The 27,539-nt window shown below is 42.9% G+C and overlaps 1 protein-coding gene across 1 annotated transcript in view; it reads right to left on the reverse strand.

Annotated features, from left to right (window-relative positions):
- Positions 1 to 27,539, reverse strand: part of ASTN2 (astrotactin 2) — a 754,139-nt gene that overhangs the window by 563,421 nt on the left and 163,179 nt on the right. The window contains exon 4 of the mRNA XM_032595525.1: positions 8,592 to 8,699. Coding sequence (XP_032451416.1) covers positions 8,592 to 8,699 — 108 coding nt within the window. The remainder of the gene's footprint in view (positions 1 to 8,591; positions 8,700 to 27,539) is intronic.

Raw genomic sequence — 27,539 nt, forward strand, 5'->3', positions numbered from 1 at the left:
TAACTGTTACTCGAGCTCCTGGCTTGGGAAAGGGGGGATACACTCAATGGGGGCCCAATGGGGGCCCAATGCCAGAAGAGGAACAGGGATGTGCTGGGGGCTAATGTGTCAAGGAACGCATAGTTTTCTCAACTCTGGATGAAAGTTAGAATCTGGAAAGGATTTTATACCAATACCCGTACCCCTGGACCAGGCAATCCCATGTAATGGGCCTGAGATAAGTATACGTAACTGGTGTTTTAAAAAGCTTTCCAAGTGATTCAGAGGTTTAGTTTGGCCATAAAACTACCCAATTCCAACAGTCCTTACCACACAGCTGAGGACAGCTGTCCTGCTGTTGGCTCTGACCTGACCCAGGTTTCAGGACTCACTCCAGAGCGTCCAAGATTCTACTTAGGCCCTAAATACCCAGTCTCCCCAGCTGACCCTGTCTTCTATTTCTGAAAAGAGATCCAGTGCACAGAGCCTTGGACTTTGTGGCTTCCTTTGTCCTATTCTCAGTGCACGGAGTGGTCCTAGGGTAAATTCTGGATTGCTCAGATTATGTCTAGACAATGGTTGTGTACCCCAGCCTGCAGCTAAATTCTTCCTTCTTACTGACAGGTTCTTCTCAGTGGTGTGATGGTAAACGCTTAACAATGAGCTCTCCAAGGAGGAAGGGGAAACTTCCATTACTGTGTTTGCCAGTTTCCATGGTGTGAATACATCCACTGCAGCTGATGATAAGCTACCAAAGCGACATCACTCAGAGCAGAATTGGGAATGAAAAGCACAGTAGGCTCTTACAAATCGGTCTGGGTTGGTTCCAATGTAGCAGTGGAAGTTCTATCTTATGTTTTCCTACTGGGACCAAATACCAGGACTCCCACTGCTGGTGGTGCCCTGGGAAGGCTGGTTCCTATGGGCACCACTTTTGTCCTCCATATTGAACTACTTCTCAGTTCCTGAGTTGGTTCCGGCCATTCTTATTCGTGGTCCTAGCTCTTCCCAGGGCAGATGGCCATGGAGGACTTAGAGTTGACGCCAGGAAGTTGTCCTGGATCCAATCAGCAGGCTTTGTGCATCAGCAAGGACATAGGTATCTGCCTCTTGTCTCTAGCACACGCCTTGTTCTAGGTACTGCGGTACATGTCTCACCTGTTACCTCAATCACCTAAGGGTCTGGTCAGATTTTAAAACCAAACCACTTAAGTGCAAATCCCAGCTCTCCTTACTCCATGGTAGTCTAGATCTCAGCTTCCTTATCTGTAAAATGAAGATGAAAATAATCCCATCCGACGGTACTCTTCCGAAGCATGTGGGGTGACGCATATAAAGAGCACAGACAGGTGTAGAGAAAGTTCAGTACATCACATACTGTGCTTCCTGTCTTGCCCTCTTCCTCCCTCCTGGTTGTCTACTTTTCTGTCACGGACACTCAGAATAGTATTACCAACATGAACTTAGAGAGCATCCAGTTTTACCTCCTTGGTTGACAGAAAGGAACCAGAGGCTCAAAGTCTTGGTCAGTTCTCATAAACAAACACCTGGGATTGGAACCTTCCAGTAGTCATGGCACTTTGTTGTGCCTGGTGCTTCCTCCCTCCATTCTTGTCTCCATTTTCCCACCCAGCTCACCCAGCACCCTTGCTCCCTGGCTTTCCACCCTGTCCTAACCTGCCCCAGTTTTCCCCATCCCCATGTTGAGGCCCTGGGATCACCAGATAAGCCTACCTCTGCTGGCATGCTCTCACCTGTGGGCCCCCAAGTAACCTTTTGTCATGCTGTCTTCTGTATGAGTTCCTGCTCCTGGGGAGGAGCAGACCAGATGGGTCAATGAGGATGGGGGAAATAAGGACTTTGGAGCCCTGCTTCTCTGTCCCCTCCATACCAGGACCACCATTCCCTCCCTCCACAGCTTGGGTACTGGATCACTCTTTCAAGGTCACTCTAGATACAAAGGCTTAGAAAATGATTAAATACCTATCCACCAATCTTTGGTGTTTACCCTTTTCTGAGTAGAAGGTCCTAGAAGGTGCCCTGCAGGTTAGCTTAAAGCATCCTGCAGGTATGTCTGTGGAAGAGGCTGACCTCAGGCAAGGCACAAGGACGCAAAGGTAAAACCCATATTGCAACGTCCCCAAGCAGTCAGCCCAAGCAAATTCATGTTCTTACTGAAAAGGTTTAGTCTTTTTTTTTCTAGAAGCAAAACCAATGTGCAGGTCAACACATTGGGAAAAAAAGGCCATGAAACCATGTGTGTCTGAGGCACTCATTTTGCTGTGCTTAACTGGTTACCATTTAATGAACAGTGATTACAAGGCAGGCGCACCCAGCTAAGTATGTCCTGTGCACACATGATCTCCTTTAACCCTCACACCAAGCTTAAGGAAGAACAGAAGGACTAATACTAGACTGATCCTCCTTAACCCAGAACAAATTGAGGCTCAGAGAAGGAAAGTGCCTTTCCCTAAGCCACACAGCTAGGAAACAGCAGACCAAGGACTTGGACCCCTGCCTGCTGTTTCTGAAGCCAAGAATTAGCCTAGAAGGACAACTGTTGACTTAATACTTTGGTCTGGAAATAATTTCAAACTGATGGAAAAGCTGCAAGTATAAGAACATCCATATGCCCTTTGCCCAGACTCCCCTGCTGTTAAAATTTTGTCCCATTTGCTTTGCCAGTTGAAAAGGCAAACACTGTCACCTTGGGGAAAAGGCTTCCCTTCCCTGAGCCTTTGTTTCTGTATACATAAAATGGAACGAGTCCTTTCTTTAGGAGTGAAAAAAATCCTGTGCTCTGAAAGGAAACAGTGGCTAAAGGATGGGGTGGCTCCTGTCTATTTCTCTGGCCCATGTGCCATTATTCCCCAAACCACAGACCCGGGCTCTTCCCAGTGCCTGCCATCGCTCCCATTTGTGCCCCCCTTCCCCAGAGCACCACGTAGCCTCTCCCCTCATAACAGGAAGGTACTGATCTGTTAAACTTTCATGCCACCCCATTCCCACTTCCCAGAGTCTCTGCTCCACCCTGGCATCCTCCCCTTCTATTTCAGGATGGTCTCCTACCCTCAATCCCCAAAGGCCTTGATTTCTGCACCTATGGCTTGAATTTCCCTCACCTGTCCTCTTCCCTTAGGAGAGGATTAATCCACGTTTGCATGTGCGTGCATGCAGGCAGGGAAAATCATAAAGAAAAATTCACATATCCATACAGTTTAGCAGAAAGTTGAGTTTACAATTCAAGAGTTCTTATCACTCACAGAACATCTCAGTTTAAGAATCACAGAATTAAGGGGTGCCTGGGTGGCTCAGTCAGTTAAGCATCTGACTTCAGCTCAGGTCATGATCTCGCAGTCTGTAGGTTCGAGCCCCGTGTTGGGCTTTGTGCTGACAGCTCAGAGCCTGGAGCCTGCTTTGGATTCCGTGTCTGCCCCTCTCCTGTTTCCCTGTTTGTGCCTGCTCTGTCTCTCAAAAATAAATAAACATTAAAAAATTAATAAAAAAGAATCACAGAATTAAAACTACCAACTAAAACAAAGATACAGGCAAAAGCAGGGGCGGGCAGCCATGCTCTGGTTCTCTCTGCTGGGGAACTAATTGGCAAAGCTTAGAAGAAAGTGCATGAGATTGGGAAGAAGAAAATGTGGGTTTCTGAAACTGGCTGGGCAACCAGCTAATGAGAAGACCAAAGTCCAGAGAGGGAGAGATAGTAGCCCAAGGCCACAGGGCCAACCGCACAGAGCCGGGCTGGGAGGCCCCTGCCGGGTGCTTGCACTGTTGGAACCATCCAGCAGCTGTAGCTGCTTTGTCTGCTGCTCAGCACTGTGCCTGGGGCTGGACAGGCCATCTGCACTTCTCATCTGGCCCTTCAATTATACACTAGCTTATCCTGATCAGCACTGCTTCTCTGTGTGAACTGCATCACCCCCTAGGAGATTATAACCACCTTGAGGCTTGCAGCCTAGGCCCCATTTCCCACAATGCCCAGCATCATGCTTAGTAAGGTTGTTTGTTTCATAAATATAAGTTAGACTCGAATGAGCTTCAGAGTTGGTAACATGAGGCATAAATACTGTTGTTTGACAGATAGGAAAACTGAGGCTTCAAGAAGACATGTGCTTGGCAAGGGTCACTAAGTGAGTCAGTGGTAGGGGTACAGACTTCAATACGTATCTCCTAACTCTGGGTCCACTGTCCTTCCGAGTGTCATCTCTGGTTAATAAAGGTGAAATTCCGCCCAGTGGGAACCTATCATATCCAGCTACTTCATTAGTTAATCCTGTGGGGTACAGTCAGAATTGTCATACCCCAAACAAGTGATGGATTGAATGATTATTTATTTGACCATAACCAGACCTCTGTGCTTGATAAATAGGCTCCTTTAGGCAGCAAGATCATGCAGGATAGGAGATCAGATTCATTACACAAAGCATTCTAAGATTTCACTCAAGTGTCCTGGACCAGTCCTACAAGTGAGGGCCACCTATATGATGTGGGGGTTTTAGGGTAAGGGTGAGCAAACTGTGAGCGACAGGTGAAATCTGGACCAGCATCTGATTTTGGACATAAAACTCCTTAGGACACATGTATATTCATTCATTTATGTGTTATCTTTGGAAGCTTTCAAGGTACCAGAGCAGAGTTGAATAGTTTCAAAAGCAACTGCATGGCCTGCAAGATGAAAAGGTTTATGAATTGGCCATTGATATTAAAAAGGTTGCTGACTCTTGATTCAGGAAATCTCACCAGACACACACACACACATCTTGGTCTCTCAGTCCCTATTCCTCAGGTTCTTTGTCCCTCTTCCTGTCTGCCCACTCACCATATTGATTACTACTGTTCTCTGCTTATGGGTTCCACCTGGTTCTCCCAGACGCCTTTGAATGACAGTCCCAGGGCCCTTACAAAAAACCAGAGCCTCAAGGAAGCCAGGGTGGAATCTCAGACTATCATAAATCTCCTTTCCAGTCGCTCCTAGTGCCAAAAATGAAATTTCAGTTGACTTAATTTTGGATTCAGGATGTTTCCAAGACAAGGGGAATTTTGGGAGAAAGGAAAAAAATTCGGAGTCCTGGAACCTCCCATCTCTGGACTTGCACTCTGGGAGACAGGTGTCAACAGCTCTATTTTACATGGAAGGCGATGCCGCTCACCCATGGCCACACCAAGGGGATGAGGTAAAGGCAGGATTCACAGCCAGGTGTAGCTGACTCAAGCACCTTCTACATCGACATGCTAGAGAGAGACTAGGTAGGAAAACCCCATTAGATGTTCCCTCTCTCCTCCCATCCCATGCCTTCTCTCGACCATTAGCTCTAGGTGTATCCTTCTCTGCTGGGGAACCTCCTGAACTTGTCACATCCCTTCAGATTGCACACACTCCAACCATGCTCAAAGAATCAGGCAGAGTGGGTTTTCAACCTCAGGAGTTAGGCCCTCCTCCCCACTACCTGGCATGTCCTTCCCTGGAGGCCTTGAAGTACAAGAGCTGGGTAGCGCTGAGGCCTCAGTCCTGCTCACCAGGGGCAGACCCTTTTCTTGCACGTGGAAATGGAGTGAGCAAAGACAAGAGAGTCTGACAGAAAAGGAGCATCCGCCCTGGGCACTTATAATAATCCAGACACCGGGCCAAAAATTTCTTTCATTCATTCGTTAGTCGTTCATCCAAATATATTAAGCCGGTGCCCACCCCGGACCCATCCCCGTGTTAGGTGCTGGGGATGGGAAGGTAAGTACAGATGGCAATGTGCCTCTCCTTGGGGTGCTTCTAGCTCCGTGGAGGATACAGACATCACCCAGAGAACACACTGGTAAATAGAGTGGGGATGAAGTCTGCAGGGTAAGCACGCAGGAGCTACCACATAAGGAAACAGCAATCAGGCATGGGATGACACAGCGGAAGGCATACCATTTAAGTCGAGATGTCACAGTGAGTCCAAGGGTGGCTGTTCCAGGAAAGTTCTGGTGGGACAGATGTGGGAGTGCTGGAGAAGAGGCCTGGGTGGCAGGAGGACACAGAGCCCGGGGTAAATGGGCGGCCAACCACTCAACACATTCACCCGAAACGCAGAAGGAAGGACTGAAGGCTTCTTAGCCAGAGAGGCAACATGATCCCTACTTACATTTTCAAAATGATCACTCTGGCTGCAGGGTTGAGAAGGGACTGGAAGACACTAAGTGACATGGTTGAGAAGGGATTTTAGCTGTTTTCAAGCAAAGGATGGAGGTGATACCAACTGGGATGAAGGTGATAAAGAGGGGAGAGCTTGCTGCTGGGGGTTGTAGTTATAAAGATGTTCAGGCTCCTAGTTAATCCTCACACTTACCCCAAGAGGGCGCTATCACTACCTCATTTCAAACCAAGAATACCAGTGGCGGTTCAGTCAGTTTAGCCTCAGAGTCTTGATTTCAGCTCAGGTCATGATCCCGGGGTCCTGGGAAGGGAGGGAGGAAAGGAGGAATAGAGATAAGAAGTGCGGGATAGAGGAAAGGGGGAAGAAAGAAGGAAGGAAGAATCCCCCAGGAAACAGCTGGAGAAGAGAGGGGAGAGAGTGGTGGGGAAAGGGGCAAGAGAGGAAGAGATAATAAGGAGAGAAGAAGAAACAGAGAAAATAGAAGAGAACAAAGGAAAGACGGAGGGATGAAGAGAAGGAAGCCTGGAGACACGAAGGAGGGAAGAAGAGAGGAAAAGGGGAGAACAAGAAAAGAGAAACAGAAATTAAACAAGCAGGCAAGCAAGCCAGCCCAGGACACTGAGAAGGAAGAGGAAGACACGGTGGGAGCCAGAGGCAGAGGGAGAAGGGCTCGCCATCAGTGGACACGCAGAGGGACAGAGTGGCAGCCGTCTGCTGGCAGGAGGGGCCAGGAAGGAAGGTAGGAGAGGATGCATCCCAGCCGTGTCCTCCCCACCCTGGAAACACAGCCTGGCCTTCCACAGTACATGGAGGCATTGGGCCAAACTGTTTATCTCCAATCCGGTGGCTCACATTTGCTTTTCTTTTTAAAGTTTAACTCCGATTTACAAGGGGCGTGCTCTGTGATGGATGTTTTTCCAGTTAGTTGTAAACAGCCCAGTCCTGCAGAGGAGACCCAACGACTTCCCCAGCCCTCGTTCTGGCTGCTGGACTGGGGGAGGGAGAAGACAGGTCAAGAATATCATCCATCACCAACTCCAAAATCCTCAACACAGCAAGATACCAGTGAGCCAAGGCTCGGGAAGGGGTGAGAGGCAGGCCTGATTATTCCAAGGCTGAGAAACCTTCCAAGCTGATGTGTCAGAAGAGATACTCCCCACACAGGGCCTGTTCGATGAAAGGTGCCAGGGTACGGGACATAAGGAAACCAACAATGAGGGCTGAACTCACATTACTAATGTCTACCTTAGCAGGTGCCATGACAAATTTTTTCTGTAACTTAACCAAAATTCATCTCTAGGTCAATGAAGGCCATTTCACAGATGAGAAAACTGAGGTATAGGGAAGGTAGATACCTGCCTAAGAGCAAAATTTGCCCAGAGAAGCTACGTGACCCATGATCTTTGAATGTCCACCATGCATGCGTGGAATGCACGCAAACTGTTTCACGACAGAGATTCTTTCCCTCTTCCCTACCCTGGGTCCTTCTTCAGCCCACTTTGGTGCAGAGGTGAGAGGGCCACATGCCTTGATTAGTTGCCAGAGGACCCCTGCTTCTTCCTGGGCCTGGTCCAAGCCCCTGGATCGCTCCTTAATCACAAGCATGGATTACAGGCCTATGCCCCTCTGTTCTCTTCCAAAATTGCAACCTTGAATTTGCTATTTCCCCATCATTAGAAAACACAGGGATGAGGAATTACATTCCCAAGTGAAATACGCTCTATTCTCCCCTCAGGAGTATGTGTAACCATCAAAGAACAGTGGACCTCAGCACCAAGGTTGTCGCCCTTTCTGGAGTGCCGCTTCTGCATCTGACGTCTCCTTACCTTTAGTGTCACTGAGAGAAATAATGATGCATCAATACGATTTCATCTGTTGAAGACACAGTCCAGATAGCAAAAGGAGTCCTCTTTATAGGAACCAACTACAGAACTTTCTCTCTGGTCCTGGATGTCAGGTAAAGAGAATTTCCTGAACAAATGGTTCTAGCCCATAGACCCTGCACATTTTATTGCTGAGTATGTTTCCTTCTGGACTTTGATTGCTAAATCTCTACATTAAATTGCCAGCACCTTCTAAGAACTACACAACACAGGATGGCATAGATCACCTTGCATCGATCTAACCTGGGTTTGAATCATTTTCTTTATTCTTATTTTGCTTTCAATCTGATTCCCTTCGTTATTTCATTTCCTGTGCTGGATTTTTTTTCTAACAGCACGAACTTAAAAAAAAAAAATTCTTCCCCAAATCCTTTGGGGAATGACGTAGGACAGAGAGCAAATAAAGAAGCTATACAAGGACCATCACTGGTGTAGCCAGGGTTTCAGATGCCAGGCTGCATTAACCAGATCAGGACAAGGTTGAAGAAAAGCCGAGGTTTGTGCCTGAGCACAAAGTCTGCTTCCCAGGCATATGTCCTGCACACGCTAGTTCTGGAGCCTTCCGGAACCTTCCCAAGGACTCCCTTACCTTTGCTGCGGCGGCGACTCCGGTACTGCTCCGTGTAGAACGTCAGCTGTGTTTCGTCATCTGCCTCTGAACCTGAAGTCCCCTTGGTTCTCCCAAAGCTGATTCCCCCTGAAAGGAACAACGATCCATTAGTCATAGAGGCCTCCTGGAGCTTGTTAAATCCCTCATCCGACCCAAAGATCAGCAACCCCATCGCCAGACTTCTTTCTGTAAAATCCCAAGTGACCCAGAAGCTGGCATGATTTATGGAAGGAGTTTGGGCTCTGCAGCGAGGCAGATCTGGGTTCTAACCATGACGTGGTAGCCACGAGCTGTGTGACCTTGAGGGACACCTCCCCTCTCTGAGCCCTGGGCTGTTTCTTAACCAAACGGGATAGTTACTACTGACCTTGTAGGGTTGCTTTGACGATTAAAGGAGATATAATATATAAAATATCTGGTCTGTGGTGGGTACTAACTGACAGCTATGTTTTCGCTTCATATGATGAGCCTGCCTCTAAAAAAACACTTCGGGTAACTTAATTTCATACACATTTCAAGCAAGTGCTTACTAGATGCCAGGCCAAGAGTGAGACACTGGAGATCCAAAGATAGATACGGCCCAGTCCGTGCCAGCCAGGGGATCGTAAGCTAGTCAACGAGATAAATGGGATCCTAAGGAGCCTTTAACCTAATTCATGGTTATGTTTTTCCACACAATGAGATGCTGAGAACATGGGGGAGAGCAATCCATCCCCACACGGAGGACCTGGGAAGGTTTTATGGAGGAAGGGGGATTTTAAGTCAGGGCTGAAAGGATGAATGGGGCTTCAGTGGCAGAAAATGGAGTTGCAGGTAAAGGGAAGAGCCTGAGCATCCCTGGGGACAGGAAGCGGGGCGGGCGGAGGCCATGCTGATCGGAGTACTGACTGGAAGGATCACTGGAGCCACACGGTGGAAGTCCCTGAGGGCCACACTGAGGACCAGGGGCCTTCCTATGGGCGTCACGGAAGGTTCCAGGGCAAGAGGAGGAGTTCATCAGCTGCACGTGCCACGACAGATACCACAGAGGCCTCAGAGTGGGTGCCACAGAGGGCAAGCAGGTGCAAGGCTCAGTGATCCCTTCGCGAGAGGCGACGAGGGTCTGGGTGAGGCAGGGGACACTGAGGATACAGAGGAAGAGAGGGGAGCAAGGGCTGTTTAGGGACACACTCAGGAACAGGAAGGCCGATGGGCGAGGCATTCACACACTACGAACAGTGGATTCCAAAAGTGATAAAGAACCAGAGGGATATACGCCAAAATACTAGGAGCAGTTAATTGTGCAGGGAGGAATACAGATAATTTTTATTTGCTCTGTGCTATATATATGTGTATATATATACATATATATATATGTATATATATACACATACATACACACACACACACACACATATATATATGTAATCACTAACAAAAAAGCACAGAGTGTGTGAAGAGAGGGATTAAAGCATTAGTAAACTCTGTGCCCAGAGAGGATACAGTCAGGGGAGAGCTGCAGAGAGTGTTGGGGGCACGGGGGCAGGCAGGGGAGCAAACGGCCTTTGTTTGGGGAAATTGCCTCAGGTACAGAAGCTTCAGACACTAACATCGATAGACTGTCTCTGGAGGAGACTCAAAAACCTAGTACAAGTGGCTGTACTGGATGGAGAAGAGGGTGAAGGTTAGGGATAGTGGGAGACCACTTTTCACTACAAATATTTTGTAACTTTTGAGTCAAGTGCCCTACAAACAAACCTATTACCTATTTGAATATCTTACGCGAGGAACAGAAAAACATACATCAGAGGGAAACATTGCTCAACTCAAGAGAGAGTTTCCTATGTCATTTCCTCTATAGGGCATCTGAAATGGCATTCGGTATATGGAAACTCTGCTTGAGACACTCTATCTACAATATGGTTACTGTGCATGCATTCATCCATTCCAGCAACATGCGGAATGATCTGCTTTGTGCCTAGATGTCTGTATGTTACTACCTACAATCCTCATCATGAAATTCTCACAAGGAAAGTGTAATTAACAAAATAGATCATGAAAGGCACAAGGACCTGTGTGGGCAAAGTTACTTAGGTGCCAGAGGTCACACAGCTGATGAGTATGAGGATTCAGATTCAAGGCTCGTCTGTCCGGCTCCACATGTGAGCTTTCTAGATGCAAACTGCTTTCCTGGAAACAACTCAAGAGGGAACCTTAGGGAAGGCAGACGGTCCTTAAAGCATCAAGGCACCAAGTACTGTGGTAGGAGCTTCACATACGCCTTCCTATTCCAAACTCACAGTACTCCTTGGAGGGAGGTATATTGATATCAGCCCATTTTACAGATGAGGCAACCAAGGTTCAGAAGACGAAAGTGATTTGCTAATAATGAGTGAAGTAGGACTTGGTACCCATGTGTAACCGAGGCCAAGTTCAAATTTTCAGCCATTTGTGACACGCCCTTCCCAAATTAATGCTCTGGAAAATGGAAAGATTAATACCTGCCCTCTCCCTCCCCTGAGACAGCATGTTGTAATGGATGGGAAAAGTATAGGCGACAACAATGTCTGATCTTTGTCCTCAAATGTATCTTTGGCCTTGTCCCTGTCTCTTAGTGTAAACATCACCATTTTCCCAGCAATTAAGGATAGGGCTTGGAGACAGCAGGAGACCCCAGATTGTGCTAGACACAGTCCCTCACTTAAAGGCTCTCCTTTGAAAAGGAGATGGCATGGCCCTGTGGACACTCTGGAAGCAGTGGAAGAGCAGAGGTGTCCAAAAGTCAGTTTTTACATTGCCACTGAAATATTTTCCTGTTACAGAAAAAGGGAAGAGGGAAAAAGGGAGGGAGGGGAAAAAAAGGGAAGGAAGGAAGGAAGGAAGGAAGGAAGGAAGGAAGGAAGGAAGGAAGGAAAGAAAGGAAAGGAAAAGGAAAAGGGAAAGGAAAGGAAGGCTTTTGGTCATCTACACATAATTCTTGGCCAACAGGAAAATGAAGGCATGGGATAAAATAGTTGCTTTATGTGCAGGAAGCATCTGTCATACTTCCTGCTGTGTCTGGGGCAGCAGAAAAAAAGGGAGGAGTCTGTCCTGTCAGGAATCTACCTCCATATTTCCTTCAATTCTCTACCTTACCCCCTACTTAAAGCTTTACAGCCAAATCCTCCCTCCCTCCCTTCTTCTCTCTCATTTTCCTTCCTCTCTCCTCTCTCTCTCATTTTCCTTCCTCTCCCAAACAAATGACCTATTATGTTCCTGCCATGGTGACCATGACAGACAGGAGTCGGTTCTTTCTCTATTGGGACAGTCTAGCAGGTGTGAGAGAGAGTCGCCAGACAATTCTAACACAATAATAATAATAACAAGCTAACTATTACATAGCACTGTCTCTGCCAGGCATTGTTTTAACCCTTTACCTGTACCGATAACTCTAGGAGGTAGGTTGCTACTTTTATTCTCTTTTTAATGGATGAGGAAATGAAGGCACAAGGGAAGTAAGTAATTGGCCCAGGGTCACACAGCTTGTCAGTAGCAGAACCACAATGCAAATCCAGGCAGTGACTGCAAAGTCTACTCCTTTAGTCTCTATGCCAGCATACAATAAAATATGAGCAGATAGCTCATGTAACGTCCACTGCCATACCTGTAAGGAAGGCATTATGAACCTTGTCTTACTGGTGAATGAACCATGTTTCAGAGAGCTGATGGCAGATAGTAAGTGAGGGAGCTGAGACTGAATCAGGTCTGTCTACCGGCAAAGCTGGCCTCATGGCTAAAATAACCTGGGAAACTATGCTCATGTGTGTGTGTGTGTGTGTGTGTGTGTGTGTGCGTGCGCGTGTGTGTGCACCTGCGAGAGTGTGCATGTGTGTGTACCCAGAGGCAGAGAAGTGGCAAAGCTTGACGATTTGACCTGAGAAGGCTAGCAGGTGTGTTACCTGCCCCCAACGCCAGGGAGCATTTGCTGCTTCTCGCCACTCCTCTCCAAGGGACCACTGAACGTGTGCTCTTGGTAGGACTCCATTCAGTCTTCGCTAGATCCTAGTGATGCTCCACCGTTCCACATGCCCAAGCACATGGAGATCACACCCCTGACTACCATGAAGTCTTCTCCAGTCCCTCCCCACTCCCACACCTCTGACCTCACCTCCTTCCTGTAGGTACCAAGCTACCATTCCCAAAGTAGAAGCTGAAGATCAGAGAGGTTTTCTCTCTACCAACCTGTCCAACAGAAATATAATGTAAGGTGCATATGTCATTTTAAGTGTCCTAGCAGCCATTTTAGAAAAGGAAAAACAAACAGGTTAAATTCATTTTCAGAATATGTTGTGTTTAATGCAGTATGTTAAAAAATCTTGTGATTTTAATATGTAATTAACATAAGATTATTACTGACATATTTTATATATTTTTTCATGATAAGTTTTAATAATCCAGTGTCTATTTTATGCTTACAGCATATCTCAATACAGACTAGCTGCATTTTAAGTGCCCACTACATCAGAGCGCACACTTCTGGAGGCATTAGAAAACAGATATTACTAAGCATAATTAAGGGCCAGGATCCGAGTACAAGAGAGAGATGAGTAAGTCACAGACCCCACTAAGGTGTTGAATCTTTTTTTTATTTTAATGTGAATTGAATGAAAAATGGTGTAGCTCAGGTCCCATTAAAAGACAATAACCATTGTCTGTGCCCTCAAGCACTTAGAGTCTCATAGGCTTCTACACTGGTTTCATCCATGAGCCAGGAGAGGTAATGGACTTTTGTAGAAAGACACCAGGGTACTGGCGTCAGGCAGGAGGTCTGATCTGAGGTCTTACTTATTAGCTGTGCGAGCTTGGGCGAGGTACCTAACCTCTCTGAATTCATCTTTGAAAGGGGGGGATAATAAACTCTCAGCTCACAGGCTCATTATGAGGGAAATGACATAATGTATGTAAACAGCATAAAGACCAAAGAAGTGAGGGGGAGGGCACATTCCTCATTTATTCAATACTTGCCTGAGTTTAACAGAAGAACAGGAAGTGCCACTGGGTGGGAGTACTAACTCCCTGTCTATTGTGACATCCTATGGAGGTGGCAGACACCCAAGTCATATAGCCTCTGAGTGTCCATATAATCAGAAGGGGACACAGGCCAATTACAGACTGACTTGGAAATGATTCAGATGGATAGAAAAGGGTCCCCTCTGCTAACATTTTAATATGAAATTGGTGATTTAGTGAAGTAAAGTGCAGCCAATAATTACACAGGAGTATTCAAGTATTTCCATTTAAGGGCTGAGAAAAAGGGAGAATGGCCTGAGACTGGCAAGAGAAGAGAAGACCCAGCAGCTTCTTTGTCCTTGTCTCATGGGCCCCTGGTTCCTCTGGTCCTGAAGGGTCTGGAATACAGCCTGAAGAAGACGAGCTAAGCACATTCTCTAGTGTGATAAGCACTGCTCTGGGCACTTTATATGCAGTAGCCCATCTACACTTCACAAGAGGCCCGGGAGGGAAGAATCACCTCAATTTTATTGAGGGGCATGCCAACATTCAGATTCTCAATGTTGCTTATCGGAGATCACAAAATTTACAAATGGCAGAACTGCCATATTTGAACCATACTTTGTTGGATTCAAAAACTCTCTGTTCTCATGAAAAGATGTGTCATTATTAGTCACTAGGGAAATGCCAATCAAAGCCACAATGAGATACCATTTCATATCCAGTAGGTTGGCCATAATCAAAATAATCAGAAAATAACCAGTGTTGGAGAGGATGTAGAGAAATGGTGAGAATGTCAAATGGTGTAGCCACTGTGGAAAAAAGTTTGACTGTTCCTTAAGAACCTAAGCCAGGGGTGTCTGGGTGCCTGGTTGGTTAAATGTCCTATTTCAGCCCAGTTCATGATCTCATGGTTCATGAGTTCTAGGTCCACACTGGGCTCTATGCTGTAAGCACAGAGCCCGCTTCACGTCCTCTATCTCCCTTTCTCTGCCCTTTTCCTGCTCATGTGCTTTCTCTCTCTCTCTCTCAAAAAAAAAAAAAAAAAAATTAAAAAAAAAGCTAACCCCCAAATTACCACACGGCCCAGCAGTTCTGCCCCAAGGCATTTCCCAAAAGAACTGAAGATAGGGTATTCAAATAAATACGTGCACATGAATGTTGATACAGCAGTATTTACACTAGTCAAAAGGTAGAAACAACACAAATGTCCATCAACTGATGAATGGGAAAACAAAATGTGGTCTATCCTTACAATGGGATATTATTCAACCATAAATGGATGCTTATGCCTGCTACCACATGGATGGACCTTGCCAACGTTCTGCTAAGGGAAAGAAGCCAGACATAAAAGGTCACATACTATATAATTCTATTTATATAAAACATCCAAAATTAGTAAATCTAGAGACACAGAAAACAGTGGTTGCCTGGGCTGGGCAGACAGAGGAGAGGAATAGGGAGTGATTGCCAGGGAATATGAGGTTTCTTTCTGGGGTGATGGAAAGGTCTTGGAACTCCACGCAGGTGACGGTTGCACAAACTTGTGTGCTAGGTGACAATGAATTATGCACTTTAAAATAGTTAATGGTTGATTTTATGTTATGTGAGCTTTAACCAAAAAAAAAAAATGCCAAAACAAAGAGGCCCTCTGACAGGGAGGAGGCAAGTCAGGACACAGAGGGAGGACTTACAAAGCCATGTTGCCTGGTGCTAAGCTCAGGCATTCTGAGTCCTGAGGACACCCCTTGGGCCACCTCAAGTAATCACGACACTCACTCCTTTATGCATTCATTCATTTAGCAGTTATTGCCCAAGCACCTGCCCTGTGCCAAACACTATTTGGGCAGTCAGGATAAAACAGAGAAGGCAGCAGACAAAAACTTCCTGAATTCCTAGAGTTCACTTTCTGGTGAGGAAGCAATTAAGATATTCCAGGCATGATGCTAGACTTTCTACATAAGAATCATCTCAATTTCACTGATAAATAAACCAAAGATGTTCAGAGGTATTTAGAGGCTTTCAGGAGGGCAAAGAGACTTGATGACCCACAAAGGACCTACCCTAGGTGTGCTCTGGGGCAAATCAAGGCATCTGAGCAATCTGTGAATCTTATTATGGGAAAGTCTAGAGCAAGATCAATGATCTTTGCTGGGTCTATGAGAATTAACTCCTTGCTCTTCTTTGCAAATCTGCCTTCTCTGACTGTGCTGCTCCTCTACAAACCTGCCGTGCCAGCCTCTGGCCGGCCCACCCCTCTGCACTCTATCTCCTGCGCTCTTGGTATCATGATGGATGGTGGTGACATGTTAAATTATTCAGGCCCCGTGTCTTCCTCGAGCTGGTGACAGCGATATTGCATTTTTAGATTGTCCAGAACTGCACCAGATAGAGAAATATGTAGCTTGGGAATGTGCAAACCCATCTGACCCCCCAACCATTTGGGGAATACAAATGGTGCCAGTTGCTGGAAAAGGACAAAAGTGGCTAAAACTTGCCATGCATGCCCCCTCCCCCAAACCACACAACTCACAGCTGCTCTGAGCTCCAGGGCTAAACACAGATGTTCATAGGCATCTAGCACCTGGAGAGGCTCTGACCACAGTTGCTACTGGTCACCAGTCACCGCTATAGGCCAGGCACTTTGCCCAGAGGTGACTACAGCTATCCCTATTCCTCCTGATGTGCAAACAGAGGCAGAGACAGACTGAGCTCCTTATCTGTAGTTACACAGCCAATGAGTAGCAGGACCTGAGTTCGAACCCTGATTTACCTGATCCCCCAGGAAAACAGACTCTGCAGTACTTTTGAGATTCATGTTAAATTTTTATTTACTTAAAAAAAATTTTTTTAACCTTTGTTTATTTTTGAGAGAGAGACACCGTGTGAGCAGGGGAGGAGCAGAGAGAAAGGGAGACACAGAATGCAAAGCAGGCTCCAGGCTCCAAGCTGTCAGCACAGAACCTGACATGGGGCTCGAACTCACGAACTGTGAGATCATGACCTGAGCCAAAGTCAGAAACTCAACCAACTGAGCCACCCAGGGACCCTCATGTTGAATTTTTAAAATAGATCATTATGGTTAAAAAAGTGTCTTTGTAATAAAATATAATTAAACCTGATAGTTAATAATTTCAGGAAAAAAATGGAAATGACCTACTAGAGGACCATTTAGGGGAGGAATTTAAACAAAAATGATGGCATGTCCTTAAAATAGACTTTCATGAGACCATTAAATACAGTGACATAAATGTATGTTTAGTGACATGCAAACCTCTCCATGATATATTGTTGGGTGAAAAAACATACAGAGAAGAAGGCAAAGAAAGATTCCACTCATGTGCATTTATACACACTTGCTCATATTTGCTGTGAATTCCACTGAGTGTAATAAAAAATGAACATATTTTAATTTAAAAAATAAAGAAGAAGAAAGTAAAAGTCAATCTGAGATGTTTATGATCTAGAGTTATAAAATAAATTTTAAAAAGCATATTGCAAAACTCTCAGTGTAAAACGACCCTATTCTGTTTTAAAAATACATACCCTCTAAAGCTTATGAATATATGTATACACATACACATATGCATAAAAAGATATTGTAAGAAATATATTAAGGTACTTCAGTGGTTATTCTCTGAGTAGTTAAGATTTGGGGTATGTAAAATGTTTTTCTTATTGTTCATCTGCATTTTAGGATTTTCCTCCCACGAATATCTAATGCTTGGTAATTTTTAAAAAACACTTAATAAAAGTTACTTTTTTAAAAAAATAAATTGTCTTAATGCTGCAGTTTATGCCCATTCCTCACTTGAACTTGAGTGTGATATGGTCGTCATCCCAGGGGTAATCTTCCCACCTCAAGAATGGAGCTATCTCAACTTGTCCCCAAATTGTGGCCCAAAGAACTACCTATGTGGGAGAGAAGGTTTGCGGCTAAGCTTCTCTCAGCATCTCATGAAAGGAAAGCTTTGTCTTCTGGAACATCCCGTTGTTCCCTGTGGGAGGCTGCATCTTGCAGACATGGCTGTAGCACAATGTTCCGCCCCACACTTTCTTTGGCAATGTGACCTTTGCCACCCCCTATCAAAGGTGGGGACTGCTTTCCCTCCCCTTGAATCTGGGTCACCTCAGGGATGTCTTTTTAATAAAGAGGCTGCAGAGGAAGTGACACAACTTCTCTAGGAATGGGTGCATAATCTCTGGAAATGGGTTATCAAAGGCCATGCAGCTTCTGCCTGGCTTTCTTGAAACATTGACTCTCAGATGCGTATTCCCTCTTGGAAACCTGCCACTGCTCCCTGAGAGGTCTCGGCCACATGAAGGTGCCACACACAGTGGTGCCATCAACAGTCTCAGCTGACCCCGGCGGCCAAGATACCCCAGTCCAGGTGGCAAATATGCGGGAGAAGAAACTTCCAGATGCTTTCTCCCCCCACCCCCCGACACCTGAATCATACACAGATGCTGGAGTATTTCCAGCTGAGTTCCAGTCACTGTGGAGCTTGGACAACCCGTCTATCTTCCTTTTGTCATTTATGAATTCCTGACTCCTAGAATCCATGAGCATAGGGTGGTTGTTATCTTAAGGCACTAAGTTTAGAGTGGTGTGCTGTGCAGAAGGAGGTAACCAGAACACTCCCCTTGTCCAGTGCTACAAAAATATCCACACTCCTTCCCACTTGTCACCATATGGCATCCCTAGGCAATGGAAAGGTGACCTGGATGTTCAGAGACCCAGGTCCTAAGTCTATCCTGTTACTAACATGCTGTATGCCTGGAAAAGGCATTGACATCTAGCAAATATCACAGAATGCCTAGCACCTTGACTAGCTTCCCAGCAATGGCAGCTCCTTTGATCCCCACAATAATGGATGAGATAGGTACTGCCACGCCCACTTGCAATATGAAGAGACTGTGGGTCAGAGACACCACTAGTGACTTGTTCAAGGTCACATGGCTCATAAATGGTGGAATAGAGATGAGAATACAGGGGTAGGTCCAGAAGCTGTAACAATAAGAGATCAGATTCCGGTCCATGAGGTTGGCCAAGAATCAAGTTCCCTGCAATTCCCACCCTCTAGACTCTGCCTAGCCTTTTGGAATCACAGGTTCTAGCTATTCTACATACCCACATGATGGCACTTCAGCTGCCTGAAAATGGCACGTGTGCCCACTTATAATCTTTCCTTCCAAGTCAGATATTCCTAACACCTTCAGTCATTCCTTATAACACATGTGTTACAAAATTAGGACTTTTTTTGGATTATGAAGTCAATGTCTATATATTGTAGAAAATTAGAAAACAAAAATTGGAAGGCACAAAGAAGAAAATAATAATCAAGGCAATACTCTCCCTCCCAACAGGTTTTCCTCCTTTCTAGTTTTTAACTATGCATTATGCATATGTTTTCACAACTAGATTTTATGGTCTTATAACATAAGTACATCTTGTGAGTTTTGTTTAAAAATATCTAAGCTTAAATTGATTCATTCGTGTATGTCAGAAATACATATTGGGATCCAGCTATATGCTTAGCACTTTTGCTATTATATAAATCATATATATCACACATGTGTGTATATGCACATATCTAATCTATACCAAGCTTTATGTGTATACCAATATCTTCATCTGTACATATATCTACATCCTATATCCACCAAAGTGTTAATAGCGAGTTTCTCTGAATACTGAGATTTTCTTCTTTCTGTGGACCTTTCTTATTTTCCTTTGTTTTTCCTGAAAATGAGCAGAGATTGCTTATGAAATTAAAATGAAGCTACATAAAATATGTCATATACATTATCCCATGTCATTAAGTAGTGACTCCAGTATCATTTAATGTCTGCAATATATTCCATGGTACCAGTGTATCATCATGCATTTCATCATTCCCTAGTGTTTGAATTTTATATTGTTTCCAATTTTTCACTATAATATCACACCACATGTTCCTAAAGATAAATCTTTCTACACATCCTTGTAGTGTAGAATCCTTGTGCATCCATGTGTAGAATTTTCGTGAGAGTAAAAAGACAAATTTATGGGTCAAAGGGTATGGACATATTTAATTGAAGTTTTTGGTCCATATCAAGATGTCCTCCAGGAAGGTTATGCCAATGTCATCCTGATTAGTTATATACAGGAGTTGATTATTTCACTACCCCTTCTAGAACACTGGGTGTTACATCATGGTTTTCCAACCTTAGTATTTTTGATATGCATCCCATATCTCAAAAATCATTTTGTCATATTCTTTTCAACATACCCCGAAGTGATCAAGTCCTTTTTGATTTGTGATGTCCAGAACTAGGCATCATAACCCAGGTATGGTCTGACCTACACAGAGAAGAAATGGACCAGCACTTCTCTTTCTCAGAACATGAGGCTTATAATAATGCAGCCAAGGACTGTCCCCGCTTTACTGGCAGCTGACTTGGATTCAACATGTTCTCAGTTCTTTGTTCACATGCACCATAAATAAAGCACCGTAAATAAAGTCTTTCCCATCATGTATTTGTACAACTGATTTTTCTAAACCAAAGTAAAGAAAATTTATACTACCAAATTGTGTCTGTGTATTTTGGCCCTTTCTTCTAGTGTCTCAAGATATTTTTTTTGGTCCTGGTCCTATAATCTCATATTTTCACTATTCCCAGACTAGACGGCCTCTATGAACTGGATAAAAATGAAAAGGAACAGGAGGTAAGAAGATGAATGAATAGTTACTAAGTGTCTGCAACATGTCAAGCGTATAGTACAAATTAATGCTGATTATCAAGAAATTGATGCTTGCAGGGATTACTTGTCTTGGGAAAGGCCACATAGCCAGTAAGGAGAAATGATGGGTTGAGAAGTCTAACTGTGGTTCTTGCTATTCCTGGTGTACCATGCCAGGTCTCCCCTGATCTAAGGCAAAGAGACTAGTGTTGAAGAGAACTATGTGCAGAATAGAACCGGACAGCTCTTACAGAACTCTCTTTAGATTGACATTAGTCACTTAAGGAAAACTCTGAATAAAACTGGACAATCTGACTATACTACCAAACACTCTACAATTTCCTCCTTTGGAAACAACAACAAACTATTGTCCATTCAATAAAGTCCTGTTGAAAGCTTATGACATGCCAGAAAGTGGATATGCATTGGTGGAGTGAAACAGAAATATTTCCTGACATCACAGAGTTTGCATTTAATTGGGAAGAGAGACTATTCAGATAAACACAAATAAAAAGCAATACACCTATGAGAAAAGCTTTGAAAAACAGCTTGCTGGCATTCAGATATCCTGTGCCTGTAGTATGTCTCTGATATACCTGCACCTGTCCAAAGTAGAAGTGCAGTTTGCCCAGCATGATTTATTCTTAGTGAACCCATGATGGCTCCGAGAGCTTCCAACTTCCCTTCTCACACATTCACTATGTGAATTTGGCTAAATGGCCTCGTTGTTCTTGAGAATCAAAAGCAAATCAAATCAAAATCAAATCAAAGTTTCAAAGGTGTTTCATCACCCATTTGAAAGGAGGGTATGATTTGTCCTCCTTCAGAATTTTGGAAGCTTTTCTACTTAACCTTGATTCCTCCAAGAATATAACTAACTCTGTGTTCTAAATACATATTGTCAAATCATTTTAGCCCTGGAAAAGTAATTTGCTTGAGTTTGGGGACTGAAATTGAGGCAGACACTTCAAAGTAAATACTTACTACTTCCTCTATATGTTCGAACTGCATTTCTTATGAAACATCTTTATTCTCCCTTTTCTAGTTTTCAGATTTTCTTCTTGATATATGTGACAGATCTGACAGATTCAGAATGAATTTAGTTTTATACTTTCATCTGGTAATAAGGTTTCAGTTGTTTCATGCAATGGGACAATCATTTTCTTGTTCTTATTGTTCCAAAGGCAATTTTAAAAGCTTGTTTTATTTTTTGTTATTTTTGTATTGTTTTTCAGAATTTCCCACCATGAACTGACAAATTTGAAGGCTCAGCATTTTGGAGACTATTTTCATAAGTTTGGGCTAAGCAGTTGCACATTTTTGGCCCTTTTAAAAATCTTTTAGTTCCTGTGCAAATACATCTTCTCCCTCAATGCTTCCCAAATCCCTCCTTCATTCTAATTCTCTGTGATTATTTGCTAAGAATTTCATTTTTCTGAGTCTTCCTCTCTGTAATACATCTATTCCATTTTAGAGTCTCTGGTCACAAAACCAGGAAAATCTCTTCTCTGACATTAAAATATTACATATATATGTGTATTCATAAATTCTTGGTTATAATATTTCATCTTTTGAAATAGAAGTGTTATTCTTGGTTTAATAATATCCAGCACTGGCAAAGGTTTTATGAAATAATCATTTTCCTAAATTGTTGCAAGCACTGCAAATTTGTATGGCCCTTTTGGGAAGCAATTTGGCAAAATAAAAAAGAGCCTTAAAAAATAGTCATCCCTTTTGACCCACTTCTGGGAATTCACCCTAAGGAGACCATCCTAAATATAGGAGAGGTTTTATGTAGCATCACACTCATTGCAATGTTATTTATAAATATAGGAAAATGGAAAATAACCTTAACGCCCAACTTGAAGGGAATGGTTAATTATGTTGGAACATTAACTGGGCCTTGATGATAATTAGATAGAAAATACTTGTATCCAATACTAATTTTAAGAATGGGGGTAAAATCATAAAGTCTGTATTTACAAAGTGATTACTGTTAAATATAGCAAAGATTTTTCTTATGGTCCAGAGGAGTAAGATATTAATGGGCCTACTCTCCTCCAGATAACAATAAAGTTGGAACAAAGTGAAAAACAAAATCCACCACCTGAGGGCTCTAGAAAGTAAATACAAACAAGTGTGTTTTGGAAAGTAGTTGAACTTGGAGAAAGAAGGCAGCACAGGGAAATTTCTCAGGTTTCAAGCTTTATCCTGAGGGTAGATACAGTTTCAGTCTGGCTCAGGGCAACTGAAACATCAAAAAAACCTGTGTTTTTTCTGGAGTGAGGACCCAGCGGATGGATTCAGATCAACCACTGCCGCCAGGGAGGGAAGGAGGAATCCAGAAAAGAAGAGATCCAGAGAGGGTCTCATAATCTATGTTAAGCCTTGCCCACGTCTCTGGCTGACCTCCGAGCCACACACAGGTCGGGAAAATTATAAGCAGCAGAGCTAAAGAAAGAAAAACAGCTGAGATTTGAGTGGCTGTTCACCACAGGCAAGACAGTCAGATGGACAAGGCTTTTAACACAACTACTGTAATTGTGCTCAACAGGAAAAAGATGATTACAATGAATAAAAAAATACAAGAATTATTAGCAGAAAAACACACACACAGTGCAAAGGAAGATTTTAGAACTAAAAACTGAAACAAATATGTGAAATTAAAAAAAAATCACTGGATGGGCTTAATAGGGATAACAGGAAATAATCACTGGCCTTGCAGGTAGATTAATAAAATTCTATACTCAGAAGAGAGAGAAGAAATAATGAAAAATATTAAATAGTGTCTAAGGGAAACATAGGACAATATCAAAAGTTTTAAATATGGATGAGTGAAGTTGCAGAAAGAGAGAGAACAGAGTAATAAAAATTAAAGAAATAATAGTTGAGATTTACCAACTTTGGTGTAAGAAATATATGAAACTAGCCAATTCACAAAGTTCAGGAAACACTGAATGGGATAAACATGGCGGGGGGAGGCGGGGCGGGTAAAAAGAGGGCCACACTGATAGTCAAACTGCTGGAAATCAAACTTATGGAAACATCCTGGCTCTAGCCCCTTCTATATGGCAAGAAAAAAAGAGAAAAGGCTATAAAGATTAGGAAGGAAGGAATAAAAGTATATTTGTTTGTAGATGACATGATTATTTAGAAAAAGAATCACAAGAGACCTATAAAACAACCATTAGAATAAGTAACTTTAACATGGTTGAAAGATAAAAGGTTAATTAATATATGAAAGTCAACTGTATTTCTATACATAGGCAGCACACAATTGGAAAATGAAATTTCAAAAACAATTCCATTTAGAAGAGTGCAAGAAACACTGCTTAGTAAGTTTAATCAAAGGTATACAAGATTTCTTCAATGAAAACAGCAGAAAACTACTAAGAAAAATTTAAGAAAACCTAAATAAATGGAGAGCTATGCCATGCCTGTGGACTGCAAGACTCAACACTGTTACGATGTCATTATCCATCCCCCCGCCCCCCCCAAGTATATCTGTAGGTTAAATGCAATACTATTCATAATCCAATGGGAGTTTTTTTTGTGTTTTTTTTGGGGGGGTGTTTTTTTTTGGGTAGAAATTGACAGGGTGATTTAAGAATTTATAGGTAAGTGCAAATAACCTAAACTTGCCCAACAATTTTAATTTTTTTAATGTTTAATATTTTTGAGAGAGAGAAAGAAAGAGAGAGAGGAACAGAAATACAGGGAGACACAGACTCCAAAGTCCAGGCTCTGAACTATCAGCACAGAGGCCGATGTGGGGCTCGAACTTACAAACCATGAGATCATGACCTGAGCCAAAGCCGCACGCCCAACCAACTGAGCCACCCAGACACCCCTCAAGCAATTTTAAAACAGAATAATATTGGAGGGCTTACACTACTTGTTTTCAAGACTTGCAATAAAACTGTAGTAACCAAGGGGCACCTGGGTGGCTCAGTCGGTTAAGCGTCCGACTTCAGCTCAGGTCATGATCTCACGGTTGGTGAGTTCGAGCCCCACGTCAGGCTCTGTGCTGACAGCCTGCTTTGGATTCTATGTCTCCCTCTCTCTGTGCCCCTCCCCTGCTCATACTCTCTCTCTGTCTCAAAAATAAACATTAAAAAAATAAAAAAAACTATAGTAACCAAGACAAGCAGAGGCATATAGATGAATGACACAGAGTTCAGAAATATACACAACAGAGTTTTGATAAAGTTGTCAAAGGAAAGCCTTTTCCACAAATGCTGCTGGAACAGACAGACAGCCAGATGCTAAGAGATAAACATAGGCCCTAGAGCATGCCATACACACATACTAACTCAAACAGATCACAGAACTAAGGGTACATCCTAGAACTATAAACCATCCAGCAGAAAACAGGAGAAAAATCTCTGTGACTTTGGGATAGACAAAGATCTTGGGTAAAGAACCAAGTGCATGAATCATAAAAGAAAAAATATATATATACACAAAAATATATCAAAATATATATATATACACACTATATATACATACACAAATATATATATATATATATACACACACACACATACACAAATATATACATACATACACAAATCATATAAAGGTGAAAACATTTTGCTCTTTTAAATTTTTTTAACATTTATTTATTTTTGAAAGAGAGACAAAGCATGAGCAGGGGAGGGGCGGAGAGAGGGAAAAATAATCCAAAGTGGGCTCCAGGCTCTGAGCTGTCAGCACAGAGCCCCATACGGAGCTCGAACTCATGAACCATGAGATCATGACCTGAGCTGAAGCCGAGCGCTTAACCAACTGAGCCACCCAGACACCCCTTGCTCTTCTGAAGACACAATGTTAAAAAGTAAAGGCAAACTGTAGAAGAGAAGAATGTGTCTATAGCACAGTAGTCCCCCCTTATCCACAGGGAATATGTTCCAAGACCACTGATGGATGCCTGAAACCACGGATATACCAAATCCTATAGGTAGATAGATAGATAGATAGATGACATGTTTTCCCACACACACACGTGATAGATAGATGACATGTTTTCCTACACACACACACATGATAGATAGATGACATGTTTTCCTATACACACACATATGTACGATAAAGTTTAATTTTTAAATTTGGCACATAACAATAATAACTAATAATAATAAAATAGAACAGTCATAACAGTTATGTGAATGTGGTCTCTCTCCTAAAATCTTACTGTGCTATACTCACCCTTCTTTTTGGGAGACATGAGATGACAAAATGCCTACATGATGAGATGAAACGAGGCTGGTGAAGGACGCAGGCGTGATGAACTGTGAGGCTAATTGTGACCTTCTGATGCTGTCAGGAGCATCAGAAGTTAATTAGAACTGAAGTTAATCAGAAGTAATAGAAACCACAGAAAGCAAAACCGAGGATAAGGGGGCGGATACGGTACATATATTTGACAAAGGACTTGGGTTGAGAATGTATGGAGACTCCTTATAATTTTATAAGAAGAAGACAAAAAACTTGGTTAAAAATTTACAAGCTTTTGAAGAAATACTTTTACAAACAAAGAATGGCAATAAACACGTAAATAGACATTCAACCTCTTTAGTCATCAGGGAAATGAAAAATAAACCACAGTGAGACACCACTACATAATCGTTAGAATTGTTTGTTTTTGTTGTTGTTGTTGTTTTTTAGCATGGGTAAATTTAAAAGAAAAAAAGATCAGCCTTACCAATTACAGCAACGTTTGGGAACAGGTGAAACTCATACATTGCTAATGAGAATATGTATCATGCACCTACTTAGAAAAATAACAACAACCACCATTTCTCAAAAACTTAAACCTACAACAACCATAGGACCCACATGTTCCATTCCTAGTTATTTACTAAAGAGAAATAAAAACATATGTCTACACAAAGACTTATGCATGAATGTCCATAGAAGCTTAACTCACATAGCAAAAAACTGAAATCAGCCCCAATGTCCACCAACGGGTGAATAAATAAAGCATATCCATATAATGGAATACTATTCAGCATTAAGAAGTAACTCCCAACCTATGCAACAATACAGATGAATCTCAAAGTCATTGAGTAAAAGCTACCAGACACAAAGAATACATGATTATCTGTAAGGTCATATATATGTTTACCGTATGATTCAATTCATACGGAATTCTAGAAAGACAAATCCAATCTAGAGTGAGAAAAAAGCAGACCTGTGGTTGCCTGATGTTTGTGAGTGGAAAGAAGAGTATACTACAAAAAGGTCACAAGGGATCTTTTGAGGGTGATGGAAATGTTCACTGGTATATACATCTTCCAAAACTCACTGAATTGTATACTCTAAATGGATGCAGTTTATTGTACACAAAGTATACTTCAACAAAGTTGACCTCTGAACTGCATATAGAAAAATATGATTCAAGCTTGGAAAGAAATTACAGACAAATTAAAACGTCGGTAGTATTTTGATGATGAAGTTACAGGAAATTTTTGTTTTTATGATTTCACTTTCAGTAATGTTACAAACTTTCTTAAAGGAACAGAAATCACTTTAAAAAAAAATAAACCGGCTTATGTCAGGTTAGATTAGGCAAGCATCCTTTTTCTGGTTAAATGTATAAATAAGATATGAATTTCTAAAACGAATTGTTTCTGAAGACTACTATTCTTGTTGATCAGACCTAAGGGCAGAGAGGTAATCCTAGAGGGATAAGTGTTCTCCCTCCTCCTCTACATTTCATGCACAAAACTGGAACAGAGACAATTCACTAATTTACCATCAATTGTGTTTTTAGTGAAATAATTCTTGTGTAGCTATCTGGGGAACTGAGGTCCTTGCTGATTGATACACTGCATTAGCTCTGTGTTGTTTTGTGTATGCAAAAGTCATTGTGTGTGTGTGTGTGTGTGTGTGTGTGTGTGTGTGCGCGCGTGCGCGCACGCACGCACCTGTGTGTGTATCCCTTTGGATCTCAGTGAGCTTGTTACTGTTTTGACTGAAAGAGAATGGTTGAGATAAGTCTAAATATCTCCCAGGGCTCAGTCAAAAAAGGCCATGCTCTTTGACCTGGTTATCTCTGGAGGGTTACACTGAGAGAAGCCAGTAGCTCTCCCAAAAGTCTGACTACCTAGAGACTACCATGTTGGAGAGGCTATTTGTAGAAGCACTGATTCAGCCCCAGCTGGATCCCTTAGCCAACAACCAGCATCAGCTGTCGGCCATCCAGTGGGCCATTGTGTATGTCCTGCCCAGCT

This window comes from Lynx canadensis, chromosome D4 (assembly GCF_007474595.2).
Source record: "Lynx canadensis isolate LIC74 chromosome D4, mLynCan4.pri.v2, whole genome shotgun sequence".
NCBI classification, from domain to species: Eukaryota; Metazoa; Chordata; class Mammalia; order Carnivora; family Felidae; genus Lynx; species Lynx canadensis.